The following is a 13672-nucleotide window of genomic DNA, read 5'->3' on the forward strand; positions in this document are numbered from 1 at the left end:
CTGTTTGTATTTCTATTTCTCTCTGTCTACTTTCTTTCTACCTCCCTTTATCTTTAACTACTGTCTACTGTATAAATCTGCTATCTTTGGTATGTGATTCTTTAATTCCCCCTCTCTTGCTGACCTTGCTACCCCTTTTTGGCTGTAATTTTTCTCGGTGTACTCTGCTCTCTTTCTATAACAAATCTTTTACTCTTTCCTATTATCTTAATACTATTCTCTTTCCCTCTGCTTGCCCCCGAATCTGCTTTATTATAACTCCTATACTCTTACTAATTCGCCTTTGTTAACGAACCTCTTACTGTTCTGCCCTTTTGTTCTGCTATGCTATCTAACCCTAAAACTGGCCCTGAAATCTTTAACACTACATCTGTATTATATTCACGCTCTTACATCCCCTTTTTACTTCTTTTTTTTCCCTTCTCTCCGGCCCCTTTCTCTGCTCTTTCCATCCTTCCACTGTTGCCTATACCTTTTGCTGCTCCTTGTATTCCCCCCTTCTTGCTCCTTGCTCATGATTCATCCCCTCTGTTACTCTTTGTCATCTTCCACCTCCTGCTCTCTTGTGCTATTAAATCTTTCTGTGTGAAAAAACATCTGATGCTCTGTTTTCTATTATCCTTTACTACTATACTTCCCTACTCCCTACCCTAAACTGTCGTACTCCTATGTACGGCCCCTACTCGCCCCGCCTTGCCCTGCCTGATCACCCCTCTGCTACGCCCTCTACTGCCTTCTGCCACAACTGGCTTGTCAACCGGCACAACTTGCTTGACTGCACCCCTCCCCATTGGATCATCTGCCCTAACCACTTATATACCTCCTTCTCGCTCGACGCCCACTCCTCTAACCCGTCCGCTCTGCGCATCGCCCTCACCGTCTCCTCGTACACCCTCGACCCCACACCGATCGTTGCGACGGCGAACATCGTAACCATCAACCCTTGGTACTGGCATGAACCGCCCTCGACCTCCGTGAACCGCCCGCCGTCCTCGCCCAACGGCTCCCATCGCCGACACCAACCCTGCGGCAATCCGCAATGGAAACAACTGCTGAAATTCTCCATCATCCGTCCGTCGAACATGGCCTCTTCCATCTGCCTCCTGTACTGCGCCGTCCACCCCCACGCCTGCTCCCCGCGGCCTGGGCAATCGTCTAACGTGTGCCCGTCGCTCTCTCTCCGGCGTATCCCGCAATACGTGCACCGTCCCGCCCACCGCGCCAACTGCTGCTTGAACGTCTCCCCCTCCTCCCCTAACCCTGAACGCTCTGCCCTGGCCTGCCACTGGCGGAACTGCCTGGCTTGCTGACTGGTCTCGAACGCGGCCCTGATCTCTTCGTCTTCTCTGGCTCCATGTCCCTCTCTATCCCCGTCCTTGTCCCTATCCATATCTCCATCCCCGTCGTCTACCCACATCACCTCCGACGCCCTCTGCCGGCATATGTCGCATGCCTCTTCGCCCTCCTCGCACCCTGGACGGTCCACCCGCCCGTCCATGACCTCGTCTAACACAATCCGCCGGCATACCTCTCCCCTGATGTATGTCCTTGTTGACACCTCCCATCCCCCTCCGGCTGCCCTCCCATCTTTCTCTGCCTCCCCTGCCTCCTTCTCCTTCTGCTTCTCCTTCTCCTTCTCCTCCACGGCTGCCCTACTGCATATAACAACCGACCGGCTTGGCTGGCCGTCTCGCCCGGCACGCCCGCTCTCCTGGACGAAATCCCGCAACCGCCGCGGCATGCCCGCGTGGACCACCAACCGCACGTCCGGCACGTCGATGCCTAACCCCAACGCGTTCGTCGCCACGATGACGCCCCCATCGGCGCCGTCGCCCATCCTCCACGCCTCCAACCTCGACGCCTTGTCCTCCGTGCTGCCGATGCTGCTGTGGAACGCTGCGCACCCCAACGCCTCGGCCATCCGCTCGACGCCCTCGATCGTGCTGCTGTACACCACCGCCTTGCCGCGTGGCTGCTGCCGCAACCAATCCCTGACCTCCTGGCAACCGCGCTCCTCGACGGCGCTCAACTCGCCGTCCTCACCCTCCCGACCTGACCCTAACCCTAACCCTGACTCTGCCCGGCGCCTGTGGCTTGCCGCACCACGACCACGACCACGACCCCCACCCCCTGACCCTAACGCAACGACAACAACCCCATACTCGATATTCCTCCGCGTCGTCGCCTCGCGGAACACCCGCACCCGCTCCTGCCGGATCCCCGTCACGGCGAAAAACTCCCGCTCCTCCGCCGGCGGCAACGTCGCCGTCAAACACACCAACTGCGCCCCGAACTCCTGCACCGTCCGCCCCAACGCCCGCAACGCCGGCCGGAACCCCCTCGACCCATCCAACACGACGTGGCACTCGTCCAACACCACCCGGTCCAACTGCTGCCGCCGCTGCAACCGCCCGACGAAATCCCGGAATCCCTGCGTGACGGCCGACTCGGGCGTCACGAACACCACCGTTGCTGCGGCCGTGTTGGCCCGCCCGCCGCCGCGCCACGTTGTCGACGCCAACCCCGACCTCGAACACCGCGCGTCCATGTCGGTGCGCAACGCCACCAACGGCGTCACGACGATCGTCACCCCGTCCGGTGCGCAATACGCCGGCAACATGAACGACAAACTCTTGCCGCCGCCCGTGCCCGTCACCTGCACGATCGGGTCGTCCCCGCGCATGATCGACCGGATGACCCGCTCCTGCTGGCCGCGGAACGCCGCCCGCGGGTCCCCCATCATCTGCCGCAACTGCCCGCCGGCGTTGGCTAACTGCAACCGCGTGAACCGCCGCCGCCGCTGCCCTTCGAACTCCTCGTCCGCCGCCGTCGTCGCCGTCCGCCGCCGCTTGGTGGGTGCCCCGCCGCCCCGGTCCTCCGCCCCGAACCCCAACAACCGGTGCCACTGCCGGCTGACGGCCCGGAACCTGTCCCGCAACGCCGCCGTGCCGAACGGTGCCTCCTGGTACAACCGCCCGTATATCATCCCCGCCACGTGCGTGCCGTGCCCGGCCTGCAAATCCAATGCGCTGTCCTCGACGCCTATGTCGTCGTCGTTGTCGTCGTTGTCGTTGTTTTTGTCGTCTGCCCGTCCGAACGCCTCGTTCAAATACCGGTTGGCGATGGCGACGGCCATGTGCCGCCACCCGCTGATGTTGATCTTGCTGCCGACCAACCGCTCGCTGTGCTGCTGCATGATCCGCCTTGCCTTGTCTGACGTCCACAACCGTTCGTCCGTCCACGGCGCCCGGCCGGGGGTGGCGTTGGCGCTCTCGTCTGTGATGGTGTTGTCACGGGCGTCGTCGTCCTCGGTGTTGTCACGGGCGTCGTTGTCCTTGGTGTTATTGCGGCGCTCGTCGCCCCTGGTGTTATCACGGCTCGCCTCGCCCGCCGCCCTGCCCCTTACAACCACGTCGTCCGCCCATAAAAATGCGCTCTTCCGGTCCGTCTGATGGATGATGCCTCCTACCTGCTGCCAAAACGGCAACACTAACCATAAATACCACACCAACAACTCGCCGACCTCGCGCGGCAAATACCGGTGTATCACCTTGGCCGTCCCCGTCTGGCGGTAATTCTTGTGGTACGACGTGACGAAACATATCATGCCGTCGTGTGCGAACACGTTCCTGACCCCGCCGTTGGCCGTGTTGCTGTGTCTGATGCCTGCTAACTCGGGCGCCCGCGCCGGCTGCCCTGCCACCATGTGCATCAACATCCACAACCGCTCCCGGAACGATTCCAACGCCTGTCTGTATGCCTGCACCGTCCTCTCGCGGTATGGGTGGTGGCTATCGCTGCGGTTGGACGTGACCTCCTCCGCCTGTCCTGCTGCTGCTGCTGCTGCTGCTGCCACTGCCGCCGCCGCCGCCCCTCGCGTTGGGTCTAACCACGCCCGCCGCCGTGCCTCCGACTCTGCGATGCGCCGTGCGATCCACCCCTTCCCCTTGCCCACCCACGCCTCGTTGCGGTCGTCGTGTAAAAACGAATACCCCGGCCGGTCCTGGCTGTGGTCGTCGTGCATGCTGTCCCACCTGATGGCGGGCAACGCTGCTGCTAACGCTGATCGGCCTCCGTACCCATCGCCGTGCCCGTCCCTGTCGGGATCATTATCCCTATCCCCATCCCCGTCCACCACCGCCAACTGCGCCAACAACGTCCGCGCCTCCTGCGCTACCCCGTGGAACATCTCGGCCAACTCGCACACCCGCACCCGCACCCGCCGGAACGATATCCGGTCGCCGCTCCAATCCACCATCCCCGGCGCCACCGTGTTAAACCGGATATGCATCCCGTACGTGCGCGCGTCGTAAATCCAATTCATCGCCCTGGGCTCGTCGTCCGGCCGCCCGGGCATCCGCGTCATGAACCGCCGCACCTTGTCGCGCACCAAATGGAACACGCTGCTGGCCTCTTCGTACGCCGCCTCGGCCCCTTTGGTCGCCGTCAACGCCACCACCTCGTCCTTCCGCTCCAACCACGCCTGGTACACGACGAACATCTTGGCCACCTTGATCACGGCTGAATAATTCGTCGTGTACTCCGTCGCCTGGTGCCACCCGCCGTCCTCGCGGATGCCCAACACCGCCAACGCGCCGATCATCGCGCTCTCCTTTTGGCTCTGCTTGTACGGGTCCTCGATGATGGCGATGATGGCGTCCAAACACATCCTCTCGACCTCCTCCGCCTGCGCGGCCTGCCTGCTGCCGACATCCGCCTCGACACGGCTGGTGAACGCATCCCACAACGACCCCTGACGCATGGTGAACCGATACGGCGGCCGCTCGCGCTCCGGCCACTCGTCCATGCGGAACCATATGCTCACCATCTTACGCCAAACCTCCTTGTACCGCTGCCACGTGTCGTCCTCCATGCGGTTGTCGAATGGCCGCACCGGCTTCTGGCCGATCTCCTTCCGCTCCGCCTCGAACAACACGTCGTGCCCGACCTTGTGCGGTGCTGCTGTTGCGCATGCCTTGTCGGCGACGCTGTTGAACACGGCCCATATGGCCTCTAACGTCTCCTCGCCATCCTCAATTGGTCGCGTGGCCTCCTGTAACTGCGTCTTGTTCAACCCTTCCAAATCCCTCGTCCACCCGACGCGGTACAACCACCCGTTCGGCTCCAACTTTTCGTCCACTGTACTGACCTCCTCGCGCGCGTCGGCCTCGAACCGCTTCTCTTGGTTCTCGTGCAACGTGACGAACCACGCCGTGTCGTCCGTCCCCGGCCCCGATGGCTCGCTTTGAACGGCCACCCCTAACCCCCGCCCGACCTCGAACCATCCGCTTGCGGCCCGTGTTAAAAAAAAACGCTGGCATGGCACGCCTGTTGTCCACGGCAAATCTCTGACTGCCGTGGCTTTCTTGCGCACATTGCCCCCCTTCTGCCAATCATTCGCCCACCGGTGTTCTGCCCGGCAATGCTCCTGCATGTTTCGCACGCGGCGGCACACATAACGGCATGCGTGGCAACGCAAACCGTCCGCCCGGGGCGGTGCGATATGGGCAACTGGCTCGACCGTGGGGTCTGGGTATTGAAACGACTGCAAATCGGCCTGGCTGCGGATGATGCCGGGAATATCGCCGACTAATCCGGCGACCTTGCTCCTGGCCTCGGTGGGGATTGACCGATGGTTATTCCGCAAATGCGCCGTGGCTTCGTTGGCTAATACGGCGTACTGACATAATGTGCATATCAAAATGGAATACTGCGTGTTGTGGACGAATGGCTCCATCTTTGGCATGTATTGGTTACTTTCTTCTATCTACTGTTTATGACTGGTTCCTCCTGTCCTCTCTTTATAAACTCACCTTCCTGCCCCTTAATTCCATATACTTTCTCCTTGATCTACTTTCCTCCCTGCCTACGTTCCATCGCTCGGTCGGGCTTTCTGGCCTGGCTGATGGTCCTGTTATATAATTGGCTGGTTAATGCGGGGATTCGGACGACATCACAAAAACATCTACTACCCTATTCACCTATTTCTGGACTCATATCACGGAATAAAACACTGAGAACTGGGTTCCTATAATTATACCGATTGTGGCTTTAATTGCATGCTACTTTTACCTATTTTACTACGGAAAATCTCAACGGCTTCCACCTTGCTGTGAACAACGGTTTCCGCCCTTGTCTCAACGGACCCACCTAATTCCATGGTGGGGCGTTCAATGGCTTCCGACGTCAGCCATCGTGGACGTGATGTTAGCCATCGTGGACGTGATGTTAGAGTGCGCTGGCACTGAGCCCTTTTAAGTGCACCGCCCATCCTACACGGGCCAGCCACGGGCTGGGCTCGAGTCTTTCGTTGGCGACGCGGATCAGCTCATCGTGACTCGTCTTCACACGTTCTGCTTGGACTTTCCGGAGATCTCGAACGCGGTCCACCGCCTGTTGAGCCGGGCTTCTACTCGGAGCGCCTTGCAGAGACTCGTCGGCTATCTGTCCCTGGGCCACCTCGAACCATCCGCTCGCGGCCCGTGTTAAGAAAAACCGCTGGCACGGCACCCCTGTCGTCCACGGCAAATCCCTGACTGCGGTGGCTTTCTTGCGAACATCACCCCCCTTGTGCCAATCATTCTCCCATCTGTGTTCTACCCGACAATGCTCCTGCATATTTCGCACGCGGCGGCAAATATAACGGCACGCGTGGCAACGTAAACCGTCCGCCCGGGGTGGTGCAATATCAGCAATTGGCTCAACCGTGGGGTCTGGGTATTGGAACGACTGCAAATCGGCCTGGCTGCGGATGATGCTGGGAATGTTGCTGACCGATTTAGCCACTTTTCCCCTGGCCTTGGCGGTGATTGACCGATGGTGGTTCCGCAGATGTGCTGTGACTTCGTTCGCTACTACTGCATACTGACATGATGTGCATATCAGAATGGAATACTGCGCGTTGTGGACGAATGGCTCCATGTTTACCTATACGGATGGCTTGCTTTGGTCTACTACTATTAAATGATTCCTCCTGTCCTCTCTTTATAACCTTACCTTCCTGCCCCTTAATTCCGTATACTTTCTCCTTGATCTACTTTCCTCCCTGACTGCGTTCCATCAGTCGGTCGGGCTTTCTGGCCTGGCTGATATCCCTGTTATGTGATTGGCTAGTTAATGTGGGGTTTGGGACCGCATCACGAAAACATCAACTACGCTATTCATCGATTTCTAGACTCACCTTGCTGATTATCGAACTGAGAACTAGATGGTTATAATTGCCTTCATTCAAGCTTTCATTGCATCCTACTTTTGTGTATTTTACTGCGGGAAATCTCAACGGCTTCTTCACTACTGGAAAACAACGGCTTCTACCCCCTGTCTGCACGGACCCACTTATTTTTTGGTGAGGATTTCAACGGCTTCTACTTGAAGCCGTCGTTGCCAGTATGTTAGCTCATCGTGACTCGTCTTCACACGTTCTGCTTGGACTTTCCGGAGATCTCGAACGCGGTCCACCGCCTGTTGAGCCGGGCTTCTACTCGGAGCGCCTTGCAGAGACTCGTCGGCTATCTGTCCCTGGGCCACCTCGAACCATCCGCTCGCGGCCCGTGTTAAGAAAAACCGCTGGCACGGCACCCCTGTCGTCCACGGCAAATCCCTGACTGCGGTGGCTTTCTTGCGAACATCACCCCCCTTGTGCCAATCATTCTCCCATCTGTGTTCTACCCGACAATGCTCCTGCATATTTCGCACGCGGCGGCAAATATAACGGCACGCGTGGCAACGTAAACCGTCCGCCCGGGGTGGTGCAATATCAGCAATTGGCTCAACCGTGGGGTCTGGGTATTGGAACGACTGCAAATCGGCCTGGCTGCGGATGATGCTGGGAATGTTGCTGACCGATTTAGCCACTTTTCCCCTGGCCTTGGCGGTGATTGACCGATGGTGGTTCCGCAGATGTGCTGTGACTTCGTTCGCTACTACTGCATACTGACATGATGTGCATATCAGAATGGAATACTGCGCGTTGTGGACGAATGGCTCCATGTTTACCTATACGGATGGCTTGCTTTGGTCTACTACTATTAAATGATTCCTCCTGTCCTCTCTTTATAACCTTACCTTCCTGCCCCTTAATTCCGTATACTTTCTCCTTGATCTACTTTCCTCCCTGACTGCGTTCCATCAGTCGGTCGGGCTTTCTGGCCTGGCTGATATCCCTGTTATGTGATTGGCTAGTTAATGTGGGGTTTGGGACCGCATCACGAAAACATCAACTACGCTATTCATCGATTTCTAGACTCACCTTGCTGATTATCGAACTGAGAACTAGATGGTTATAATTGCCTTCATTCAAGCTTTCATTGCATCCTACTTTTGTGTATTTTACTGCGGGAAATCTCAACGGCTTCTTCACTACTGGAAAACAACGGCTTCTACCCCCTGTCTGCACGGACCCACTTATTTTTTGGTGAGGATTTCAACGGCTTCTACTTGAAGCCGTCGTTGCCAGTATGTTAGGTTGCCCACACTCTTCTTCACATTTTTAATGGGTTATCTACACTCTTCTTTATATTTTAGATAGGTTATCCACACTCTTCTTTATATTTTAGATAAGTTATCTACACTCTTTTTTATATTTTTAACTAGTTATTTATACTTATCTTTATATTTTTAATAGGTTATCTATACTCTTCTTTATATTTTAGATAGGTTATCTATATTTTCTTTTATATTTTAGATAGGTTATTTATACTTATCTTTATATATTTAATAGGTTATCTATATTCTTTTTTATATTTTTAATAGGTTATCTATATTCTCTTTTATATTTTAGATAGGTTATTTATATTTTTTTTTATATTTTGGATAGGTTATTTATATTTATCTTTATATATTTAATGGGTTGCTTATACTTTTCTTTATATTTTTGACTAGTTATCTATACTTATTTTTATATATTTAATAGGTTGCTTATACTCTTCTTTATATTTTGGATAGGTTGTCTATACTTGTCTTTATATTTTGGATAGGTTATCTATATTTTTTTTTATATTTTGGATGGGTTATTTACACTCTTCTTTATATTTTAGATAGGTTGTCTATATTTTCCTTTATATTTTGGATGGGTTATATATACTTATCTTTATATATTTAATAGGTTGTCTATATTCTCCTTTATATTTTTAATAGGTTATCTATATTTTCCTTTATATTTTAGATAGGTTACCTATACTTATCTTTATATATTTAATGGGTTATCTATACTCTTCTTTATATTTTAGATAGGTTATCTATATTTTTCTTTATATTTTGGATAGGTTATTTATACTTATCTTTATATATTTAATAGGTTGTCTATATTCTCCTTTATATTTTAGATAGGTTGTCTATATTTTCCTTTATATTTTGGATGGGTTACTTATACTTATCTTCATATATTTAATAGGTTGCTTACACTCTTCTTTATATTTTTAACTGGTTACTTATACTTTTCTTTATATATTAAATAGGTTACTTATACTACTCTCTATATTTTTAATTAGTTCCTTATACTTAGACTTACTTTCTTATATTTTTATTTTAACTTAAAGCTTTTAAATTTAGTTCTTCTTAATAGTTCTAATTATCTATCTATATTAGTTTGAACTCTTATTTTAGTTATATTTTTATGTACTTTCTTATAAACTTCTTATCTATATCTTTTATAATAATAAACCTTTCTTTATTATATATTATCTTGCACTCTTATTCTAAAAAATAACTTTAATATAGTATTCTTTATTAACTTTAACTCTCTCTTCCTCTAAATCTACCTTTTTCTATATTATTAAACTTAAAACCTCTTTTATAATATTTATTTACTTCTAGTAATAATATAGTTTTTATTATATTTTAATATTATTATCTTTTGTTATCTTTTCTTATTTTAAGTATATTTTAGTTTTTATTATAGTTTTACTATATATTTAAACTTTATGCATACTTATCTATCTTTCTTTTAATACTACTACTTAATTCTACTTTATACCCTCTATAATTATTTACTTTATAGTTTCTATCTCACTTTGTATTTACTTCTTATTCTGTTTTCTATTTATTTTTTCTACTTACCTTAGTATTAGTTTTTTCCTCTCTGTTTAAAATAACTTTAACTTTTTTATTTTGCTTACCTTAATTTTAACTTAACCTTATTCTAAATAACCCTAACCTTTTTTTCTTTTTACTTTAACTCTTTAACCTTATTCTATATAACCCTAACTTTTCTTTTTTTTTCCTCTATCCCCTTTTTCTTCTTCTAAAAATGACTATAACTTTTTCTTTTTTTTATAACTTAGTTTTAACCCTAACTATAAGTTTATTATACTGTTTCTTTTTAGCATAGATCTTACTTTACTAAAGCACTATATCTCTAACCTCTTTTTATAATATATAGCTAACTCTAAATATATTTATATTTAATAATTATTACTATTTATATATTATAGTTTTTATCTATTATCTTTTTGTTAACCCTTACTATTATACTAGTTCTATTTAGTTTATTTATCTAAATATATTATACTATATTATAGTACTATATTCTCAGTTTAAATTTTCTTATTTTAGTTTACTTAACTCTTAAATATTTAACTTCTATTAAACTTTATATAACTTTAACGTCTGATATATATAATATAAATATATTATTGCTTTATAATTCTTCTCTATATTTAATTTCCTTTATATAACTCTACTTACTTTCTTTATTATTCAAACTTTTATATTTATTTCTAAACCTTAACTTATATCTATTTAGTTTAAGTTCTACTTTCTATATATATTAAACCTTAATATTAAAATATAGTTAATATATCTCTATCCTCTATATATAATCTCTTAGTTTAGTTTAACTAACTTTAAATTACTATCTTCCTTTATACCTAATACTTACTCTTCTCTTTTTAAGATATATATTAATAATTTAGAACTAACTCTTAACTTATTTTATATTTTATAATCTATCTACCTTTAAACTTTCTTTCTAACCTTAAACTCTATTATAAACTCTTTAAGTAACCTTAAAATATATAGACTCCTTTATTACTTAAAATAGCTACTTCTTATCCTCTTTTTTAATCTGCTATATTAAAAGCTAAGTTACTTTATATAAACAGCTACTCTTAACTCCTCCTTATAAAATTCACCCTCTTAGCTATATATAAAAAATATCTTAACTATTTCTTTTTTCTTTTATAATTTATACTCTTTTAGTAGCTATCTGCTTTTTAAATATACTGCTTTATATTACCTCTAGAAGCCTTACTATACTAGCTGTAAACACCTTAATTAGTATGCTTCCTAGTTAGTATGCTTATCCCTCTACTTAGTAGAACTACTTATTATTTTCTGCCTCACCTTCTTATTACTTATAAAACTCCTATAGAAGCTTATAGTTAAAGTAGCTAGAGAACTATTTAAGATATCTCCTATTAAAGATCTCTTACTCTATAGTCCTTATATTTTGCTATACTTATATCTATTCTATTTCCTCCTTCTTTAAGTACCTAGGAAACTTATACTTATTATTATCCTTTGCTTTAAAATATAATATGTACTTCTTATATTACTAGTGAAGCTGTGTGAGAAATACTTCTATTTCGCTAGCCTTACCTATCTTTTCTATCTTAACCTTCTATTAGTCTAGCTTTATATGCCTGTTTAGCCTTAAAAACTCTATTTAGCTTGCTTTGCTATCCTTACTAATATAGTTGAGAATAAACCCTAGCTTTAGCTTTTTTCTGTATTTATAGTAGATATTATAGACTTCTTTATTATCCTTATAACTAGAGTAGTTACTTCTCTTATTTATTACTTAGTTAAGAATAATCTACTTATATTTATTATTAGTGAGATACTTTTTTATTGCTACTTCTTATTATAGACTGCTGCTGCTACTACTACTACTATAGTATATAACGACTGATATGTTTAGCTACTTATTACAACTTACCTACCTGCTCTCCTATATGAATTACTAGAGTTTTATTAGTATATTAGCGTAAATTATAAGCTATATATCTAAGATGTTAATACTTAGTCTTAGTGTGTTTATTATAATTATAACGTCTTTAGCCTTATTATTTTGACGCTATGCTTTAAGCTAGGCTGCTTTGCCCTTAGTTAAGTTAATATTACTAAAGAGTATGGTGTACCTTAGTGTTAACCTTAGACGCTCTACTTACTTAATTAATATAGTGTATATAATAGCCTTATCTTACTTGCTACTAGCTAGAAGCTTATTTACCTATTAGACTGCTACTTAGTATACTTTAGCTTTAACTATATTAAGTTTTGCTAGCTTTATGTTATCTTTATCTTATTTTATGCTATTAATACTACTAATACCCTCTATATTAGCCTTCTTGCTTACTGTAATAATAAAGTATTAGATATTCTTATATATTATTACTATTTAGAATATCTTTATATAGCTAGCTTTTAGTTATATAGCATAGAAGAATACTGCTTTATCTATTAGTATAAGTGTTACTATTAAGTATATTATCTATATACTAAACTTGTAGATTGCCTCTTTAAGCTCTCTAAGCTACAGCTAAAAGCTTTATAATTTTTTAAGTATAATATAACACTTATTTATAATGATATAGTTTAATGCTTACCTCTCTTTTAGCTATGTAATAAAGTCTTTAAACCTCTTTATAATAGCTAACTTAGGCGTAATAAAGATAATAGATACTACTTAGTTATTCTTATAGCTTTACTATATATAGGATATAATCTCTATTTTAATATATTGCTTATATAGATCTAACTGTAGTACTATTAGTAGTGTTATGATAACTATTACTCTATCTAGTAAGTAGAATACTAGCAGTATAAATAAGATACTCTTACTGCTACTTATCCTTATTACCTATATAATTAGTGTATACTTACTAGTGATAGTAAGCATTACTTCTCTCTAGTTTCTATAGAATATTGCTAAATTATCCCTTATTATTTACTGCAGCTAGCTCTCTAAGTTAATTTTCTTTAGCTTCTTAAATTATTAAAGCCTAGCTATAAACTATAGCCTTTTATATACCTCTATTTTTTTCTTTTTATAGCTTGTGGAACTTTATTTTAACTTTAAATCCTTAGTGCTGAAGCCTAGAAACCTATGCTATTAATAGCTAACTTAGTGGAACTATTACTACTTTATTATAAAACTGCTGTTAAACTGCATAAGCTTTTACGTATAGATTATACCTACTATCTATATACTATGCTCTACCTATAAGTCTTATAAGCTATTCTCAACTTTATTTATTCCTTCTTTTAATTTTATATTAGTGTTATCTCTATTTAGCTAGCTGAATAACTTATTTAAGTAGTAGTTAGTAATACTAATAGTAATATACTGCTATATGCTTATATTAACTTAGTATCTTAGTAGTTTTATGCTGGTCTGCTATATAATCTACTGCGCTCTATCTATTATTTATGTTTACTCCTCTTTTTATATCTAGTTGCCTATATTTATGCTCTTATTACTAGCTTTATCTTTATTTATATTATGATTATTACTATCCCTGATATCTATATTATTACTACTTTGCTTTTTTAATTTTACTGCTATGCTGTTAGCTTTTAAGTCTCTCTATTAGATAATATTATCTGCCTATATAAATATGCTATACCTGCTAGCTTTATATATAATGCTTTATACCTCTTATTAGAATAGTAA

The 13672-nt window shown here is 44.6% G+C and overlaps 1 protein-coding gene across 1 annotated transcript; it reads right to left on the bottom strand.

Moving 5' to 3' along the window:
- Positions 1–726: 726 nt before the first annotated feature.
- Positions 727–5737, bottom strand: CGCS363_v012786 (Bloom syndrome protein-like protein; the record flags this gene model as incomplete). Its single annotated transcript, XM_036644635.1, has 2 exons — positions 727–733; positions 810–5737. 2 exons carry the CDS (start codon positions 5735–5737, stop codon positions 727–729), a joined length of 4935 nt encoding a protein of 1644 aa, XP_036490053.1.
- Positions 5738–13672: the final 7935 nt, after the last annotated feature.

The sequence above is a fragment of the Colletotrichum siamense genome (genome assembly GCF_013390195.1).
Source record: "Colletotrichum siamense strain Cg363 chromosome Unknown KSG_Cg363_contig09, whole genome shotgun sequence".
Lineage (NCBI taxonomy): Eukaryota > Fungi > Ascomycota > Sordariomycetes > Glomerellales > Glomerellaceae > Colletotrichum > Colletotrichum siamense.